The 21,610-nt window shown below is 52.2% G+C and overlaps 1 protein-coding gene across 1 annotated transcript in view; it reads right to left on the bottom strand.

Moving 5' to 3' along the window:
* LOC140421027 (ATP-binding cassette sub-family C member 5-like) overlaps positions 1-21,610 on the bottom strand; it is a 347,909-nt gene that overhangs the window by 230,340 nt on the left and 95,959 nt on the right. The window contains exon 6 of the mRNA XM_072505322.1: positions 10,212-10,385. Within this exon, the coding sequence (XP_072361423.1) occupies positions 10,212-10,385 (174 nt within the window). The remainder of the gene's footprint in view (positions 1-10,211; positions 10,386-21,610) is intronic.

Below are 21,610 nucleotides of genomic sequence, written 5' to 3'. Positions count from 1 at the left end.
CAAAGATTAATCCTCGAACAACATTTGGTAAACAAATCACTATTCATATGCAAGAAAAACAGAAAGTGCAGGTAAACACAACAGGTCAGTCAGTTTCTGGGGTGAGAAGAGACAAGGTCAAGCTTGGCCCTTCTTTAGAACTGAAAATTTAAAAAGGAATAAGTATTTTAATCAAATCAGAACAAATCGGTGGGGAGGGAAAAGAGAATGGACCAACACAGGTGCAAGTACCAATGGAATGTCTGTAACCTGCCTAAAGGAAAAGCAGGATTTGGTTAGATAATTTAATGATCTTTGTAGTGGACAATGGAAAATAAGTATTAAAGACATCAAAGGAACAAAGAGCATGTAGATGATGAATGCCGTGAGCGACTTGGGGAGGAATGTTCTGCCTCTGGTGATGAGTTTGGTGGTGGGGTATTTAATTTGCGGGAGGGTGGTGGGTGGGTGGTGTGCCCCCCCCCCTAACTTCCAGGCTCCAGGGAGGGATGGCTTTCCTGTCTGTCATCAATTGAGGCCCAGAAGTGAATGATTAATGCTTTCAGTGGACATAACTTCCCTGCCTCAGGTCTTTAGTCCCAGGGAGGACCTGTTGCTGGCATGTTAAGTGCCTGAGTGGCACAAGCTGGGGTGGCCTTCCTGAAACGAAGTGACGCAGGCACTCGCTGGCTCCCAAACTGACAGCTGAGACTCTTGGTGCCTCCACAAGATTCCGCCATGGTTTCAGCCTGCTTTTTTTGCTTTTTAAAATAGTAGGCCACACCATGATTTACCTGCATTTTCAGTTTAAATTTCACACCTGGGGTGGAACCTTGTGCATTTCCCCATGACAGGTTTGGTGGTTGGGGCATTTAATCAGTTGGCAGGATGGTGGATGTGGACACTACCACTTCCCCATCTCCACCCTGATAAAGTAGATTGTGGGTACGCCTGCGGACAGCCTTCTCGTTCTGTTGTCAATTGAGGCACTTAAGTGGACAAGTGGACTCCCACTGCCTCCACAAGATTATGACCTTGATCTGCAAGCTGTGCTCTTAGTACTTCCATATATGTAGATAATACATTGGGTCGAATTTTCTCATTTCTGCACAGAGTGCTGGCTGAGGCAAAAAAAAACATTCGTGACAGCCGGCTTTTGTTGACACATTGTGCAGCACTCTATGAAAAAACAAATTGAGGCATGGCCTACGTCATCATGCTGGTGGGATGGGGCAAGAAAACGGCAGCAACATCAGGATTCCAGGGATCAGGTTGCTGTTTTTTAAAAAAAAGCAGGAACCCAGCTCACGCACACGGAGACTCCCCATATGCACACAGGCAACCCTCATTGAAACAGGGCACCCCCACGTGCCCCCCACAGATAAGTGGAACCCAGCCCCACAGAGAGGGCACCTAGCTGTAGCAGGCAGTGTTGGGGTCCCCACCAGGGGCTATACTTACCCATGCGTACCCAACTGGTTCCTGTTGCAAATCTTGCTGACGTGGCATCACATCGGTGAGTGGGGGGGGGGATCCCAATGTGGATGGGACGATACAACGGGGAGGCCCTTTAATGTCATATAGTTATTTAAATTAGGTGCCCGAGCTTTCTGAGCGGGAATCTTGTTATGTCACTGGCAGAGCAGGGAAAATCTGGGAACGGTTTTTGGGGATTTTGCGCCCATGTTGCCATTGGTGCCTTCAGTGAACATGGATGCAAAATCCCAGCCATTGCCCTTCCTTCATAGTAATCTTAGCTAATTACCTGTTCTTTGTAAAGGGCAACACAGAAGGAAGAACTTAAAATAATGCGTACAACTAGAGAAACAAACCTTGGAAAACAAATGGGACAAGAGGCTGAGGAGTCCTCTGGGCCTGATGGTCTGCATCCTAGGAACTTGAAAGAGGTTGCAGCGATAGTGGTGGAAATGGTTTTAATCTTGCCAAATTGCCCAGAATTTGTAACGATCCCAGCAGTTTGAAAACTGCAAATATAACACCACTACTCAAGAAAGGAGGGAGACAGAAAGCTGGAAACTAGTGACAAGATAGCCGAAAGTCAGTCATTGGAAAAGTGATGGAATTCATTATTAAGGAAGTTGTAGCAGCACACTAATAAGATCAGGCAGAGTTGATATGGTTTTATGAACAGGAGCACACCTATTTAAAAACAGGAAGTTGGGAGAACGGCTGCTGAGGGGATTGGAGGAGGTGAGGTGAGTAGCCACCTTCGAAGTCGAGCATACAGCCTGACTGGAGCTGCTGCCCCGGGGGGGTGAAGGAGCCCTTGGTTGGGTGGGGTGGAGGGGGGGTGGGGGTTGGGGGGGGACAGCGACCTGCAGGTCCAACAGCCAACCCCCCCAATTGTGTATACCCGTAACAGGGGCAAATTCAGCTGCTGCCTGTCCATCTCACCGAACAGCCCCAGGTTATGGCCCTGTCCATAGAACCATTGAATTTACAGTGCAAGAGGCTATTCAGCCCATCAAGTCTGCACCGTCCTTGGAAAGAGCACCTTATGTAGACCCACGTCTCCACCCTATCCCTTTAACCCAGTAACACCACCAACCTTTTTGAACACTAAGGGGCAATTTATCATGGCCAATCCACCTAACCTGCACATCTTTGGAGAGTGGGAGGAAACCGAAACACCCGGAGGAAACCCACGCAGACACAGAGAGAAAGTGCAAACTCCACAGAGATCGTCACTGGAGGCCAGAATTGAACCTGGGACCCTGGAACTGTGAGGCAGCAGTGTCAATCAATGTGCCACCATGCCACCCACGTGTCCGTGGGAATATGGTGAATGTCAGTTTATCTCCCTCTGACAGTGGCAGCCTCTGGCTACCCAGCGGATGGCTAATAGGGAATTGGCATTGTTACAACACTTCACAGCTCCAGGTGTTTGTCGCTTGCTCCTGCTGGTGGCTGCAAATGCCTGGAGATTACTGCTGTGGCTTCTTTCCTTTTCTGTAGCCGGAAAGAAGGACATTTTTTTCTGAGATACCTGGTCCTGGAACACCAGGCTCAGTTGGACGTATGAGTCCAGGAGGCAATCCGGTTTGAAGCAAGAAAATGCTGTGGGACCTGGTGTGCGACATTGATCCAAATGGGCCACCCGATGATGCCATTGAAGAGATGCTTTTGCAGATTGCTAATGCTTTTGTTGCTGGTGTGGTGAGTGCTGCATGTAACTGGCATACCACCACAGGTTAAACACATTGGAAGCCAAGAATGTTCAACTGCACCTTCGCGCCAGTGGAATATGTGGATGCCAGGATTTGGTTCCGGTGAGATTGTGCCGTGTGGGAGGGTCAGCACAGCTGCGGCTCCTGGACGGAGAATGGCACTGATACGTGGGACAAGTCACACATTGATGGACAAATCATTTCTACAACAAAGTTCTGGACATGATAACACATTCTCAGGCTTATCCTCCCTTTCTGTTGAGGAACCTGCGAGGGGTCATACCGTATGTTTGTTTGTTTTTTTGTGAAAATAAGCTGATATAACTTTGTTTGGTACCAATATGAAACAGCGATGTTTCCCTGTTGTTTAATGGTTAATGTGATATGTGGAATGTTACATAGTTGACATTCAAATCTTTGTTACTGTTGTTTAATAAACAAAATATTCCCAAGTGGAGTCCTGTGGGTAGATGTGCCATGTTGCAGGTGAGTATTACTGCTAGCATCCCAATCAGACTGTGTGGTCTGGACACTTTGCCTGAACACTGATGGAGTCAACACAACAGAGGCAGCAGCCAACAATTAAAAACTCTAGAGCTGGCCTCAGCAATGGGGATATCCCCACGACCAGGGTGTGTGTGTGTGTGCATCGGCGGGGGGCTACCTGAGCCTGGTCCAAGTTATGTTCCCGGCAGGTGTCTGAGGTTCGAGGTCCAGTGTCCAGGGATCCCTGCTATGGCTGGGGGTGCATGTGCAGGGCAGGGTCCCTCAGCACAACCGGCTCGTTGGATGGCACCTTGAGAAAAGGCGAGGAACATAAGGGTGGGTGAGGGTTGGTGGACTCGAGGGTCCCTGGATGGAAGCCAACTGATTGTTGGGCTATCATCCTCTCCAATTCCTTAGAGATATAACATTATAAATGGCATTGTGGACCTGCAGCAGCTGCCCTCGCGGTGCTAGTGCCATCTAGGGGGCCAGATGCTGGAGAAGGCAGCAGCAGCCTTGTCGACGGAGGCTCGAGACTGCAGCCCACGTGCAGGGATCCGCCCCACTCCCTGAGGACCTGGATGCCCATCAGGCCGGGAGAGATCCAGAGGGGGAGGCCAGCGACAGCCCAAGGTCTATAATCGTCCTTGGTCATTTGAGGAGATGTCGGACAGCATGTACCACAGGAGGCTCCGACTCAACAAGGGAATGGTGCGGCACCTGTGCTGTGTCCTTACCGAGTTGGCGCCCATGGAGGAGGAGGCTACCCGATTCCAGTGGCTGTGAAGGTCACTGCAGCTCTGAACGTCTACGCCTCGGGTTCATTCCAGGGCTCGAGCAGGGACTTGTGCGGCATTTCACAACCTGCAGCCCACAAGTGCATTCATGAAGTCACGGATGACCTGTCTGCCCGGGCAGTTGATTACATAAACTTTGACCTGGACCTAGCCCAACAAGATGTCCGTGCAGCAGGATTATCCAATTGTGTGCCAACTTCTCCTGCAGGAACAAAGAGAGGGCATTGTGACCCGCATGGGTACCACTGCTGGACTTGGGTGGGCTGTGCTGGTGGATGCCAGGACATGTTGGGGCATAGATGCGATAATGTGCTGGGGGGAGTGTATGGTGCCAACCGCCAGCTCATTGGAGGGAGGGGGTGGGTGGGGAAGAGGTCTGGGGGCGGCAGGCAAGACTGGTGCCAGGGAGCCAATGCCAGTTTACTCATCATGTGGCTCGCTGGAGGCTGTTGAGCTTCTTACGGCACTGGATGGTGGTCCTCCTGGTTACATTCCCCGAGCTGACAGCAGCTGCCATTGCCTCCCATGCAGCATCAGCTGACCTGTCGCTGACCCCCCTTCGGGGGAACAGGTGTACCATCGCAGCCCCACTGCGTCTAGCAGTCTGACGAGGTGGCATCACCAAAATATGTGGCTGGTCTGCGCACTGTCTGTGATTTGTTCGTAGAGAGCGGTTTAAGAGCTGCTCCCCCTCATTAGTAGGTAGCGCCGGGCACTGTCCAGGCGAATCAGCTAGCGGGAGAGTTATTTCCGCCGTGAAGCCTTTGGGCATCATTACTGGCCCTAATTGACATTAGATACCGTTCGCGGTCATGTCGGGTCGGCTGTTGGGAAGCACCCAGCAAGTCTCGCTTGCTACCACACTTAGTGCTTCTCCCGATAGATCGCGCCCAAAGATCCGGCACAGATTAGGTGCGTAGGAAAAAAAAATTTGCAGAAGGAATATAATGTTGAAATGCAAGGTTTTCCACTTTGGTCGGAGGAACAGAAACGCAGAATATTATTTAAATGGCCAGAGACCGCAGAATGCTGCTGCGGAGAGGGATTTGGGTGTCCTCATACATGAATCACTAAACGGTAGCATGTAGGCACAACAAGTAATTTGGAATACAAGTGGAATGTCTGCCTTTATTGCAGGGGGGATGAAGTACAAAAGTAGGGAAGTTGTGCCGCAACTATACTGGGCTGCACCTCGAGTACTGTGCAGTTTTGGTCTCCTTACTTTAGGAAGAATATACTTGATTGGAAGCAGGTCAGAGAAGGTTCACAAGGTTGATTCCTGGGATGAAGAGATTAACCTATGAAGAAAGGTTGAACCTATATTAATTGGGAGTTTAGAAAAATCTGAGGTGATCTTATTGAAATATATAGGGGGAAATATACGACCGTTATTGCCAGCGGGATCGAGCCCCCGCCACGGGTTTTCTGGTTGCGGGGAGGTGAATTCAATAGGAAATTCCATTGGAGTGCTGGGGGAAGAAGAACCCGCTGCTGGCCAATGATAGGCCGCCTCCCACCGCCGTGAAACATGGAAACTCTCCCCCCATAAGATTTGACAGAGTAGATGCCCCTTGTGGGGTTATCTAGGACAAAGGGGCACAGTTTCAGAACCATGACATTAAAGACAAAGATGAGAAGGAATTTAATCTATCAGAGGGTTGTTAATCTTCTGGAATTTCCTATCCCACAGATCAGTGGTGGCTGGTCACTGAACATATTCAACTGAGTATGACAGATTTTTATCTACAATGCAGTCAAGGGTGTGGCGTTCATTTCGGACCCGTTGGAGGGGATGGGGGAGGTTATGCGGATCTTGGGGGAATTTGGCAGTTTCTCGGGGTATAAATTGAACATGGAGAAGAGCAAGATGTTTGTGATTCAGGCTAGAGGGCAGGAGGAGAGACTGGGAGAGCTGCCACTTAAAATGGTAGGGAAGAGCTTTTGCTATCTGGGAATCCAGGTGGTTCGGAAATGGGAGGCACTGCATATGCTTAATCTAACCCGGTTGGTAGAGCAAATGGAAGGGGACTTTAAGAAATGGGACATGCTCCCGTTGTCACTGGCGTGGAGGGTACAGACCGTGAAAATGACGGTCCTCTCCAGATTTCTCTTAGTCTTTCAGTGCCTCCCCATCTTCATCCCTAAGGCCTTTTTCAAGCGGGTGAATAAGATCATCTTGGGCTTTGTATGGGCGAATAAAACCTATGTGGTTGGAGCGTAGTCGGGGGGAGGGTGGGTTGGCGCTGCCGAACTTCTGCAACTACTACTGGGCGGCTAACATAGCCATGATTAGGAAGTGGGTAAGGGGGAGGGGTCAGCACGAGAGCGGTTGGAGACGGCGTCATGTAAAGGCACCAGTCTGGGAGCATTGGTAACGGCACTTCTGCCGTTCTCGCCGGCTCGATATTCCACAAGTCCGGTGGTAGTGGCGGCACTGAGGATCTGGGGGCAATGGAGGAGGTATAAGAAAGTGGACGGTGCGCCGGTCTGGACCCTGATTTGTAACAACCACAGGTTTGCACCGGGCAGGCTGAATGGCGGGTTCCAGAGCTGGCAGAGGGCAGGAATTAGAAGGATGGGGGATCTGTTTATAGATGGGAGCTTTCCCAGCTTGAAGGCGCTGGAGGATAAATTTAAACTGCTGCCAGGGAATGGTTTTAGATATTTGCAAATGTGAGACTTCCTGAGAAAGCAAGTGCCGGCCTTTCCGCTGCTGCCGCCACGGGGGACACAGGATAGAGTAGTTTCCGGTACCTGGGTGGGGGAGGGGAAGGTGTTGGATATCTACCAGGAGCTGTTGGAGGCGGTGGAAACCCCGATGGAGGAGCTTAAGGGCAAGTGGGAGGACGAGCTAGGTGGAGAGATAGAGGCGGGTCTATGGGCGGACGCCTTAACAGGGTCAATTCCTCCTCTTCATGTGCCAGGCTTAGCCTAATACAATTTAAGGTAGTCCACCGGGCACACGTTACGGCGGCGAGGATGAGCAAGTTTTTCGGGGTAAAAGATAGATGTGTGAGGTGCGCGGGAACCCCAGCAAACCACGTCCACATGAGCCCGAAGCTCAGAGGGTTTTGGCAGGGGTTTGCGAAGGCAATGTCCACGGTGCTGGGAACTTGGTGGTGCCGAGTCAGAGGTAGCGATCTTTGGAGTATCAGAAGATTCAGGAGTTCAGGGAGTGAAAGAGGCCGACGTCCTGGCCATTGTCTCCCTGGTAGCCCAGAGACGGATCCTTTTAATGTGGAGGGACTCGAAGCCCCCGTGTGTAGAGACCTGGGTTAGTGACATGGCTGGGTTTCTCAGTCTTGAGAAAATAAAGTTTGCCTTAAGAGGGTCAATGTTGGGGTTCTCCCGGAGGTGGCAGCCATTCGTCGACTTTCTCGGGGAAAATTAAAATGTTGGCAGAAGCAGCATTCTGAAGGGGGGGGATAGGTGTTAGATGGTTGAGGTGTGGGGAAATGTTTATTTTACCATGTCAATGTTATTGTTTTTGTTATTGTTATAAAGGTTTTGCAAATACTGTAATAAAAATATATATTTTTTTAAAAGGGTGTAGCGTTGGGGGGAGGGCTGCTGGCATTAAATGTGAGTTGAGGCTATGATAAGAAGGGTTTAAGGGCTGAATGGACTACTCTTTCTATTTCCTATGTTCTTATGTTCTCTGATGTCTTTAGTTTCTTTCGTAGTTCCTTCCATTGTATAAAAGAACATCTTGGTCATCTAACAATCTACTGTTTTTCTTTACAGTAGATAACATTCCATTTCATCGATACCTCTTTCTTTTTCTTTCTCCTACGCTGTGCTCTGATTTTATTAAAATGCTTATTCATCGTTTCTTTCTCAGTTCTGACGAAAGGCTGAGCCAAAACATTAACTTCTTCTCGCCACAGAAGTTGATTGGTCTGCATCTTTCAACGGTTTCATTTTTGTTTCAGATTTCTAGAATTTGCATCTTTTGAACTTTTGGCTTACATTTCTCAATTGCTGGCCATTCTATCCTGGATAGGATTGAAATTCTTGCAGTTCACTGGGCCTATGATCAGCAAACATGGGAGAGAAATAGCCTGTGATTGGAGGAGCAGCTCCTTGCAGAATCTGTCACTTCCACCTATCTGTATTTTCAACACTAGCCCGCAGGCTGGATGGAACCTCTTGGCGGGCTAACTCTGGCCCACGCGCCATGTGGTGGACAATCCTGTTCTACATTAACCCATGCAACCCAAGCACTACCATTAAAAGTTAGGGGGTGGGATTCTCCGACACCTCGCCGGGTCAGAGAATCCCCGGGGAGGGCGGCGCGAATCCCGCCCCGCCGCCGGCTGCCGTATTCTCCGGCACCGGTTTTCGGGCAGGGACGGGGTTCCTGCCATACCGGTCGGGGGCCATTGGCAGCGGCACCCCTGGCAATTCTCCGGGCCCCAATGGGCCGAGCGGCCGTCCGTTTTTGGCCAGTCACGCCGGCATGGGTTACACATGGTCCCACACGGCGGGACCTGGCAGGTAAGTCGGCTGGGGCAGTCTTCGGGCACGGGGGGATCCGACCCAGGGGGGGCCCCCCACGGTGGCTTGGCCCGCGATCGGGGCCCACTAATCTGTGGGTGGGCCTGTGCCATGGGGGCACTCCTTCCTTCCGCGCCGGCCCCTGTAGAGCTCTGCCATGGCCGGCGCGGAGAAGAGAACCCCCCGCATATGCGGCAAAATACGCAGACCAGTCTGCGCATGCGCGGAACCACGCTGGCGGTTCTGCGCATGCATGAGATCACGCCGGCCTTCAACGTATGCGCGAACTCGCGCAGTGCCTTCAGTGCCAGTTGGCACGGCGCCAACCCCTCCGGCGTCCACCTAAGTACGGAGAATTCCGCACTTTTGGGGGCTGTTGATGCCGGAGTGGTTGGCACCGGTTCTCCCGCCGACGTGGGGACTTAGTCCCCAGAAGAGAGAATCCCACTGTAGATGTCAAGAACAAAAATGCAAATTAGTGTTTGCCCAAAGCAGATTTCTCTCAACATGTGATATTGTCAAAAAGATATCGATTTGTTAAGAAAAAGAGCCAGAGTAAATCAGAAAGAGAGCAACAAAGTAGGAAGAACACAAAGAATAGTACAGCACAGGAACAGCCCTCCAAGCCTGCGCCGATCAGGATGCCTGTCTAAACTAAAACATTCTGCACTTCCAGGGTCTTTATCCCTCTAGTCCCATCCTATTCATGTATTGACCAAGATGCCTCTTAAACGCCGCTATCGTATCTGCCTTCAGCACCTCCACTGGCAGCGCGGTGCAGGCACTCACCATCCTCTGTGTAAAAAAACTTGCCTTGCACATCTCCACAAAACTTTCCCCCTCACACCCTTAAACCTATGTCCTGTAGTAATTGACTTTTCTACCCTGGGAAAAACGTCTGACTATCCACAGATTGGCAGAATAAAATGAAACGGTTTGGAAAGTTTTTGCGAGCAAAATGTACAAAAGGAAAGCATTTTCAAGAAATGAGCAATGGAATATGTACAGGACTACTGTGTTTCCATACACGTTTTACAATGACAATCTTGTCAAGCACTCAGCTCATTACATCTGGCTTTGAACTCTAATCCGAAAGGTGAAAATATAGCTACTGCAAACCACTGCCTCAACTCAATTTCACAAGAATTTACCTTTAATAATTTTACATGAAATACAAATAAAAAAGTAGACAACTCTTCTTTATTACTTTCATTTATATTCCCCCACTAATGTAGGAGACAAAAAACTTATGCACAGTGCCTACCAGGAATGGATAGATAAGAAAGAAAACAGCTGATCCCAGCAGGGCAGTAGGTCCGAGGAAGAATGTAGTGTAGATGATTCCGAGTATGGCGACAAGGGGGCCTCCTGCCAACATGGAACCCACAGAGGCCACTTCAAAGAGACGCTGTCCATCGTTTGAGCAGATATTCACCAACTGAAAGAGAATGACAAGCTTAATGTTCAAATCTGTGACAACTTAAGGAATGTAGGTGCAGGGAAATCCAGTCATCTTGTCAGCTAGTTTATAGCTTCCTATGCAATTGAATAGTCAGAGTTGAAAACTTGAGTCATAGAAATAGCTGTTTAAGATCAGAACTGAAAATTGGGGATTTAATGGACATTGAGTTGGAGGATAGGGGAGGGAAATGAAAAGGTTTAGACGGGTAATCAAGAAACACAAACGAGAGGGAAGACAGATGACCAGCAGCAGCAACCCAGGGGGAAGGGGGGGGGGGGGGTTTAGTTTAGTTTAGGTCAAAGATAATGGGGTTTTGTTACTTGTGTATTGTTAAAAATGTCTGTATTGTTATTGTTGCGTTTGCTTTGTAAGAGGGGAAAAATTGTTGTTTGGGAAAAAATTTTCAATAAAACATATTTTAAAAAAAAGAAACACAAACGAGTATTATAAGCAGGAAGCGTGAAGGCAGGGTGGACAGTAAAGAATTCCAGAGGGCAGGTGTATAAGTGCTGAATAGGTAGCTATTTGTAAGCCAATGTATTATTTACTTTTTCGTGTAATACAGTAATTACTTATTAACTATGTAACTGGTTCTTTATTTCTTCAATATTAATTAATCCTGACCAGTTGTGGTGAACTCTGTCTCCAGGTGGTAACTTGGAACATTTAAGTGAAAGAAAAACCTAGACCAAAGATATCTGAAGAACGGTACTGAACTGCACTGTCGGCTCAAAACCCAAAGCATGATGGCCAATTTAGTCAAGTCAAAGCCTTGCCAGAAATAGCCAGGTCTGTGCCCCTGTTAAACTGTGCAGGAGAACTGGCCTTAAGCTGTGTGAAAGACCATTTTGTGCTTGTTGGAGGTAATAAAGATGTCTGTCTGTACCGGTTTGGGGATTGATAACAGTGTAAGAGATAGCAAAGTGGGGTCGGGTTGGTTCTATTCTTTCAAGCACCGAGGTTCCGGCACACGGACCTGGACACCCTCCTCGATGAGGTAGAAAACCGAAGGGCCACCCTCTGCCCAAGACGTGGACATCGCCAGCCATCCAGCACAGTGAGGCATGGTTGGTGTGAAGTTGGCACCGCTGTGAGTGCTGTGGGGCACACCCCCCGCGGGGTCCGGGGAGCAGTGTCGGAAGAAGCTGCACGACCTCACTCGGGCTGCAGGGGTAAGTGCCATGAGGGTGCCCCCGGGTCACAACCAACCCCACCCCCCACCCACCCCGGGCACGAGGGGGGGAAGTGGGGTGGGGGGTGGGTGGGGGTTCAGGGTGCACAACGTTGTACTCGTCCCACATGAACACCAGGACCCCCCCCGGAGAGATGCCATGGTGTGGCTCCAACTGTCTCCTCACCCAGCATTAATATAGCCTATATCTGCACGCCCTGATGATACCCGCCTAATTGTGATGCTTTATCCAACCCCCCCCCCCCCCAGGACAAGACAGCTCACAACCAACGTGAGAGTATGAGAACCGGAGGGGGTTCTCCTGTGCTGCACCCCCTAAATGTCCACGAGCAGAGGGCCCTGGACCTCGCTGGGGAATCCGCCACCCTGGAGGTCGCGACATGCCAGGTCGGAGGCGCAGAAGCAAGTGAGACAACCCTGCATGTCCTCACCCCCTCCCCCCCCCCCCCCCCCCCACAACCCAATATCGCCCCCCTCGCACTCTGGCCACAGCACCCTCGATCCCCTCCCCCCTCACACCCTGGCCACTGCACCCTCGATCCCCTCCCCCCTCACACTCTGGCCACTGCACCCTCGATCCCCTCCCCCCCTCACACTCTGGCCACTGCACCCTCGATCCCCTCCCCCTTCACACTCTGGCCACGGCACCCTCGATCCCCTCCCCCCTCACACTCTGGCGACTGCACCCTCAATCCCCTCCCCCTTCACACTCTGGCCACTGCACCCTCAATCCCCTCCTCCCTCACACTCTGGCAACTGCACCCCCGATCCCCTCCCCCCCTCACACACTGCCCCCACCACCACCATACACCCAGCCGAGCATGTCTAACGAATCCCGTATCGTTATGTTCCCCAGGGCCAGCCGCCGAACGTCCAGGGTCGTCTCGGCCAAGACACAGCCGACCATCTCCAACCTCAAGCGCACCCAGGGACGCGCGCCAGAGGGTGGCAGTCGGTAGGACAGGAGGGCCATCCTCTCAGTCTGGGACGCTGGACGGGAACGCACATACGACGGACAGAGACAATACTGAGGGGCACAGGACGGACAGTGACAATGACGCAGAGAACGGCCACACAGTCCACGGATTCACCTGGAGGGCAACATGACATGGGCCGCATGCACCGTGCGCCGGGCCATGAGTGGGACCAGTACACACCAGACTTCCTAATGGACGATGACCTCGAGCTAGCGGCACTGCTGTCTCCTACACCATCCACCATCGCAGAGACACTCACCTCGGTTGGGCAGATAAGTGATGAGGCTCCCGGGTCACGGTCTGGTGCGCACCACACAGCCGAGCCGGTACAGCTGGTGGAGTTTGGAGCAGCCGAGGGGCTGGACGGTCGGAGGGCAGCCCAGGCCCAGCAAACAGCTGCCGCCCAGACGGCTCCCGGGTTCCTGGATGTACTTGACCCACCCGGACAACCGATGCATGTGGACACCCAGGGACTGAATAACGGGATGAGGGCCATCTTCCAGGACTTGCACACGCAGTTGGAGGAGTTCATTCGCGTCCAGGAGCAGGGAGTGGTGCCGCTCATCGCAGCCACCCAGGCCGACACCGCACGGGTGGCGTCTGCGGCGGAGGCAATGGGTGAAACGGTATCGGCCATTGGTCAGGTTCTGGAAGGCGTTGGGCTTCACGTGCACATGTCATCCATGGCGCAGGAGAGGGCTGCCCTCTCACAGGTAGCCATGCGCCAGAGCCAACACAACATTGCCGCCGCTCTCGGGGCCCTGGCCGAGTCTCACCATGCCATGGCCCGGTCTCAGCAAGCGATGGCACAGTCCCAGCAGTCAGTCGCGGAGAGCATAGACCGCCTGGCGCACGTGATGGATGGCGTAGCGCACTTACAGGTTGAGATAGCACAGTCCCTGGCAGGAATGTCGCACTCCCTGGACTCCGTCTCTGCGAACATTCGGACCGTGGTTGATACCGGAGCAGGCCTCCAGGACTGGCAGCGCCAGATGTCGGTGGTGCGACGGGGCATGTCTCCGATCGCACCTCCGTCCCACAGTGAGGCCCGGGGGCCACAGGGCTCCCCGAGGGAGGAGGTGGTTCTGGGGCCCTTCCCATTACCTCCAGCAAGGGACGTCCCGGTACACTCGGCCGCCCCCGGTCCGTCCCTAGCGCAGCTGGCGGGCAGCGGGCAGGACAGGGTGGCACCACGCCATCCAGCATGCCCGCCGAGCAGCCTGGCCCATCGAGGCCGGGCCGCCACAGGAAACGCATGCCGACGGGGAGCCATGTCGCAGGGCGTGATTCTCAGCAGTCCGCCTCCACTCCTGCTGTACCATCTGGGGAGACACCTAGATGTAGTGGTAGGGCCCGTAAGGCAAAGAAGTTAGGCACATAATAAGTTGGCACAGTGTTGCTAACTTTAGCCTTAGTTTAATTGCTCTTGTTCTGTCACCTTTGCTCTTGAGTCGCCAGGTATCTTTCTGATGCCGCCACGTGGTTCAAGTCCGAGTAATGATCAATAATCCAACACACCGCTTAGTAAGAGTTAAATCAATGCACATTTATTATATACAGTAATCAATACTTATACATTAATTCTACTTCTAAGCTACTTCCTACAACTAACAGGCCAATACTTAACTTTGTGAATGACCCACCAGATCAGGGAAACGAATGGCCTTTCGTAAGGGTTCTGAGCCTGCGGGATTCGAAGCTGGTACAGGTCAATAACTAGAAGTGCCTATCTCGTAGCGAGCGTTGAAGTAAGACTTATGATTTGAGCGGTTGTTGCAGAAGGTCAGCAGAAGGGCCTCGAAGGGTGCGGAAGGATGAAGAAGGGTCGATTTGAACTTGGACTCTATTCTTATAGTCCCCAGTGGCTTCCCGCCTTTCGGGGCGGACCCTGTACCTGGTTCCAAGTGATTGGACTTTGTCCCAATCACTTGGTTCGATATTCTCCAATGCTGGAGCAATTCCTTGATCGATGGGCGGTTTTGGGGTTGTCGTTCACCTCCCTTTGTGTAGGCTCCTGCTGGCGCCGAAAAGTCTGGGTTGGCTTTGTGTGTCTAATTTGTTGCTCATTGTTCCCGGGGATTGTTAATTAATATTCAGGTGGCTGGTGTGCTGTTATGCTGATGGCTGCAGGTATCGATTCTGTCTGGCCTCCCCAGAGGCGAATACACAGTTTTACCTGAAGCTGCTTGTTTGAGTCCTGTTGGCTGATTTTCCCATCAGCCTTTTCCGTTCGCCATTTTAAATCGGGGTTAGCCATTCTAAATCGGGAGTTAGCCATTTTAACTGGCTACAACGGGTGCAGGGCACAGTTTAGTTGTAGGGGGTAGGGCATCTGTATGTGAATGTCACAAATAAACTCACTGTTGCACTTAACTTGTAAGACTCTGTGCCATGTCCGGTGCCAGGGGGCTCGTGAGGGTGACCGAGTGGCGCTGTGGTTAACGAGTGGTTCAACATCGGTGCCGGATGTGCTGTCCCTTTCCCCCCTGCCTCCCAAAATCGGAGACCGTAGACCTCGGCACTCGGACACCAGCTACCCCACACGGGCACATGATGAAATGTCCGTTACGAAGGCTGTGACCACCGGAGTGCATGGTTCAGCTATAGTCATGAGTCAGACCTTGGCTGGCGAATCTGAGCTCACAGCTCATCGCAGAGCGGGCTGTCATCATTCAACATGGCACTGATCACACCCGCTTACACAATCATTAATGTTGTGCAATCCCGCAGTGGTAAGGTGATGTGGAATTGGTGCCGTGAACGCGGTGCGGTGGTGCGGGGGGGGCAGAGTGGTGCCCGTGTGCAGGACTGGCGGTGCAAGTGGCAGTGTTCACCCCACGGTGCGTGAACCGTGCGGCCACCAACGCGTCACATGCCCGCTGTCCTCGACGGAGCCGTCGTGCAGCCTCCTGGACGTAACCAGCACCCGGGCATTGTCTGTGTCCTGTGCCCCCCATCCTCCTCCTCCTCCCCTTCGTTTGCGTTAGCTCCGGTGCCGTCGGGTCCTCCCTCCGACTCCTCCACCAGTGCATCTCCCCTCTGCATGGCAATGTTGTGCAGCGCACAGCAGACCACAACTATGCGACCGACCCTTTCGGGCCGGTACTGCAGGGACCCTCCAGAGCGGTCCAGGCATCTGAATCGCATCTTCAGCAGCCCGAAGCACCGCTCCACCACACCCCTGGTTGCTGCATGGGCCTCGTTGTATCGGCTCTCCGCGTTGGTCTGAGGCCTCCGTATTGGCGTCATCAGCCATGACCTCAACGGATAGCCCCTGTCGCCCAGCAACCAGCCCCTCAGCCAGGGGGGGGCATCCATCGAACATTGCGGGTTGAGCGACTGTGCCAGAATGTAGGCGTCATGCATTCTCCCGGGGAACCTTGCACACACGTGCATGATCTTCATGTGGGGGTCGCACACCACCTGAATGTTCATGGAGTATGCGCCCTTCCTGTTCATGAACACTTCCCTGTTGTCTGCAGGTGGGCGCATGGGGACGTGCACACCATCGATGACACCCTGGACCATCGGTATCCCGGCTACCTTGGCGAATCCACGTGCCCGTACTTCCTGCTGTGCTCGGTCCTCGGGTAATTTAATGTACCTGCCTGCGATGGCGTACAAGGCGTCGATCATGGCCCTGATGCACCTGTGGACCGATGCCTGTGAGATCCCGGATAGGTCCCTGCTCGGCGCCTGGAAGGAACTGGTAGCGTAAAAGTTTAGAGCCACCGTCACCCTGACGAAGACTGGTATAGCGTGTCCTCCACCCATTCCAAGTGGTGCGAGGTGCGCCACGAGGTGGCATATATGTGCGATCGTCTCCCTGCTTAACTGTAGTCTCCTCGCTTAACTGTAGTCTCCTCCTGCATGTGATGTCCGGTAGGGCCTCGAACGACATTCTGTCACGGTACACCCTAGGTCCTGCTGGAGCCACCATCAGTGGCTCCTCCTCTTCCTCCTCCTCCCCCCCCCTCCAAGCACTTCGATATCAGTGCCCGCTTCCTGTGCATTCCTTGCCGTCGGGGGGTCAATGTTCCCCTTGGCATCCCCCTGGACATTTCGGGCCTGAGCGCCTGCAGCCTGCGCGACGACGATGGGCCACTCCGCGGCCATCCCCTCTGCCGGATAGCCACCTGCAGAGCTGCGGATCCAACCACGGCAGTGAACATCGCTGTCTGGTTGGCATACATGGTGACCTGCAGGCAGGTGGTGGGGGGCAGAGAAACAACATGTTACACAGAGGTTCTTCCACACCTCGACAGCCGGTTTGCATGGGATACCTGTGTGCCCCGGTCGCGCTGCAGATACGCAGCCAGCCTGACAACTGATCACTGTCTGCATCCAATGGTCAGTTCACACCATACTGCTCACCAGTGTGCCAGTCGCCTGTGCCCATCAGCCACACGACAACCTACGGCCGTGTCCTCGTCACCGTCCTGTCATATCAGGGCGGCTGACATGTGGCATCCGCGGATGGACGACACCCCCCACACTCTCCCTCACCCCTCCCACCTCCACTCCCTCCCTCACCCCCCTCCACTCCCTCCCTCAACCCCCTCCCACCTCCACTCCCTCCCTCAACCCCCTCCCACCTCCACACTCTCCCTCACCCCCCCTCCCACCCACCCCTGTTGGCCGCAGCGTTCTCGGGGAAGCCGACCCGGGCTGCAGGAGCTCCGGGAAAGTCCGCTCACCTCCTCACTGCTCAGCCTCAGCCAGCTCGACTGGCTGACGACTTTATTTACCAGGTGTGAACGGCGACGGCGTGAACTGGGGTCACGCCATCGGGACTTCGGGCCATCCGGGCCGGAGAATAGCGGGGATAGCGGAGAATCGCCATTTTGGGTGTCTCGGGCGATTCTCCGGCCTGCGCCGCACAGAACACGACGGGGCCGTTCTCGCCACTTGGGTGAATCGCGGGAGGGCGTCGGACCGGCGTCACATGGAAAAATGGTGCGCCAGGCGATTCTCCGGCGCGGGAACGGAGAATTGCACCTAGGGTCTTATAAATTAATTAAGGAATTAAAGAAGTGAGGGATGGCAGGTCTGGTGTTAGAGGAATATTGAGTTTGTGTAAGGACATGAAGCAAGGGGAAATCAAGAATATAGTGTGTAGTGAAGCCATGATAAGATTCAAAAATGAAATCAAGAGTTTTGAAATTTTCACATTGGAGCAAGGTATTTCAAAAATTGTGGGGCTTAGTGCACAGGACATGGGCTGAAGTGATTTGGATGAGCTTGTAAAGAATTGTCGAATGGAAGCCAACGAAAAGAGTGTTTCAACAGTCAAGCTTGAGGTGATGACATTTATTTTAAAATATTTTTATTTGCCATATTTTCATCATACAAAAAAGAAACTGAAACAAATCAACCCCAACAAAATCAAACAGAAAAGAAAGCACTACCCGCCCCCCCCCTCCCTCCCCCACTCAACATTCAACGGCAACCATCTCCCAAAACTGCAAAATAAGTAAACCCCAAGAATTGTAGAACCCTTTGTTCATCCCCCTCAGCTCCAACTTCACCTTCACCAGGGTCAAAAGCTCCAGCAGGTTGCCCCGCCACGCTGAGGCACAGGGTGGAGAGAGACTGACCTCCAGCCCAACAGGACGCGCCCACGAGCGATCAGCGAGGCGAAGGCTAAAACGTCTGCTCCCGCACCTGCCTGCAACTTGGGCCGGTCCGACACCCCAAAAATGGCATTGAGGGGACTGGGCTCCACATCCATATGCAAGACCCTGAGATCGTGCTTAATGTCTCTCGCCAAAACCTTTACAGCATCGGGCAGGACAAAAACATATGAATGTGGTTTGCGTGTCCCTCCAACATCGCTTACAGACATCCTCCACCCCCTCAAACAGCCTGCCATCTTTGCTTTTGTGAGGTGTACCCTATGCATGACTTTCACTGTATCAGCCCCAACCTTGTACATAAGGTTGAGGCACTCACCCTCTGCAGCACCTCACAACACAATCCTTCTTCTATCGCACCCCTTCTCCCCAGCTCCTCCTTCCGCCTTGCCTTAATCCCCTCCCTAGACACCCTGTCCTCCTCCAGGATCCTCCCATAGATGGCCAAACAGCACCCCTCTCCAACCTTCCCACTGACATGCACCGCCTCCAGCAATGAGGAGGCTGGCGCTATCAGGAAGGTTGGGAAAACCTTCCTTGCAAAATCTCGAATTTGCAGGTACCTAAACGCTTCCCCCTGCGCCAACCCATACTTCTCCCCCCAACTGGGAGGGACTGGGAAAAAACAGTCAGTGCAGGGATCCCCTGCGGTCGTTCCCCTGAGAAACAAGTATACCGCTTTGGATACTTGTGGGGGGGGGGACTTACCAGGGGTAAGCCATGGGGTACGGGCCTCTGGCACGGAGTCTGTCCCTGTTGCTCAGAAGGGAAGGGGGGAGAGGAGCAGAGCATTAGTAATTGGGGACTCTATAGTCAGGGGCACAGATAGGAGATTTTGTGGGAGCGTGAGAGACTCACGTTTGGTATGTTGCCTCCCAGGTGCAAGGGTACGTGATGTCTCGGATCGTGTTTTCCGGGTCCTTAGGGGGGAGGGGGAGCAGCCCCAAGTCGTGGTCCACATTGGCACCAACGACATAGGTAGGAAAGGGGACAAGGATGTCAGGCAGGCTTTCAGGGAGCTAGGATGGAAGCTCAGAACTAGAACAAACAGACGTGTTATCTCTGGGTTGTTGCCCGTGCCACGTGATAGTGAGATGAGGAATAGGGAGAGAGAGCATTTAAACACGTGGCTACAGGGATGGTGCAGGCGGGAGGGTTTCAGATTTTTGGATAACTGGGGCTCTTTCTGGGGAAGGTGGGACCTCTACAGACAGGATGGTCTACATCTGAACCTGAGGGGCACAAATATCCTGGGGGGGAGATTTGTTAGTGCTCTTTGGGGGGGTTTAAACTAATGCAGCAGGGGCATGGGAACCTGGATTGTAGTTTTAGGGTAAGGGAGAATGAGAGTATAGAGGTCAGGAGCACAGATTTGACGTCGCAGGAGGGGGCCAGCGTTCAGGTAGGTGGTTTGAAGTGTGTCTACTTCAATGCCAGGAGTATACGAAACAAGGTAGGGGAACTGGCAGCGTGGGTTGGTACCTGGGACTTCGATGTTGTGGCCATTTCGGAGACATGGATAGAGCAGGGACAGGAATGGATGTTGCAGGTTCCGGGGTTTAGGTGTTTTAGTAAGCTCAGAGAAGGAGGCAAAAGAGGGGGAGGTGTGGCGCTGCTAGTCAAGAGCAGTATTACGGTGGCGGAGAGGATGCTAGATGGGGACTCTTCTTCCGAGGTAGTATTGGCTGAAGTTAGAAACAGGAAAGGAGAGGTCACCCTGTTGGGAGTTTTTTTATAGGCCTCCTAATAGTTCTAGGGATGTAGAGGAAAGGATGGCGAAGATGATTCTGGATATGAGCGAAAGTAACAGGGTAGTTATTATGGGAGACTTTAACTTTCCAAATATTGACTGGAAAATATATAGTTCGAGTACAATAGATGGGTCGTTTTTTGTACAGTGTGTGCAGGAGGGTTTCCTGAAACAATATGTTGACAGGCCAACAAGAGGCGAGGCCACGTTGGATTTGGTTTTGGGTAATGAACCAGGCCAGGTGTTGGATTTGGAGGTAGGAGAGCACTTTGGGGACAGTGACCACAATTCGGTGACGTTTACGTTAATGATGGAAAGGGATAAGTATACACCGCAGGGCAAGAGTTATAGCTGGGGGAAGGGCAATTATGATGCCATTAGACGTGACTTGGGGGGGATAAGGTGGAGAAGTAGGCTGCAAGTGTTGGGCACACTGGATAAGTGGGGCTTGTTCAAGGATCAGCTACTGCGTGTTCTTGATAAGTATGTACCGGTCAGACAGGGAGGAAGGCGTCGAGCGAGGGAACCGTGGTTTACCAAGGAAGTGGAATCTCTTGTTAAGAGGAAGAAGAAGGCCTATGTGAAGATGAAGTGTGAAGTTTCGGTTGGGGCGATGGATAGTTACAAGGTAGCGAGGAAGGATCTAAAGAGAGAGCTAAGACGAGCAAGGAGGGGACATGAGAAGTATTTGGCAGGAAGGATCAAGGAAAACCCAAAAGCTTTCTATAGGTATGTCAGGAATAAGCGAATGACTAGGGAAAGAGTAGGACCAGTCAAGGACAGGGATGGGAAATTGTGTGTGGAGTCTGAAGAGATAGGCGAGATACTAAATGAATATTTTTCGTCAGTATTCACTCAGGAAAAAGATAATGTTGTGGAGGAGAATGCTGAGCCCCAGGCTAATAGAATAGATGGCATTGAGGTACGTAGGGAAGAGGTGTTGGCAATTCTGGACAGGCTGAAAATAGATAAGTCCCCGGGACCTGATGGGATTTATCCTAGGATTCTATGGGAGGCCAGGGAAGAGATTGCTGGACCTTTGGCTTTGATTTTTATGTCATCATTGGCTACAGGAATAGTGCCAGAGGACTGGAGGACAGCAAATGTGGTCCCTTTGTTCAAAAAGGGGAGCAGAGACAACCCCGGCAACTATAGACCGGTGAGCCTCACGTCTGTAGTGGGTAAAGTCTTGGAGGGGATTATAAGGGACACGATTTATAATCATCTAGATAGGAATAATATGATCAGGGATAGTCAGCATGGCTTTGTGAAGGGTAGGTCATGCCTCACAAACCTTATTGAGTTCTTTGAGAAGGTGACTGAACAGGTAGACGAGGGTAGAGCAGTTGATGTGGTGTATATGGATTTCAGCAAAGCGTTTGATAAGGTTCCCCACGGTAGGCTATTGCAAAAAATACGGAGGCTGGGGATTGAGGGTGATTTAGAGATGTGGATCAGAAATTGGCTAGCTGAAAGAAGACAGAGGGTGGTGGTTGATGGGAAATGTTCAGAATGGAGTACAGTCACAAGTGGAGTACCACAAGGATCTGTTCTGGGGCCGTTGCTGTTTGTCATTTTTATCAATGACCTAGAGGAAGGCGCAGAAGGGTGGGTGAGTAAATTTGCAGACGATACTAAAGTCGGTGGTG

The sequence above is a fragment of the Scyliorhinus torazame genome, chromosome 5, assembly GCF_047496885.1.
Source record: "Scyliorhinus torazame isolate Kashiwa2021f chromosome 5, sScyTor2.1, whole genome shotgun sequence".
Lineage (NCBI taxonomy): Eukaryota > Metazoa > Chordata > Chondrichthyes > Carcharhiniformes > Scyliorhinidae > Scyliorhinus > Scyliorhinus torazame.
Note: the sequence above shows the minus strand (reverse complement) of the source record. Positions and strands in the feature narration are given on the sequence as shown.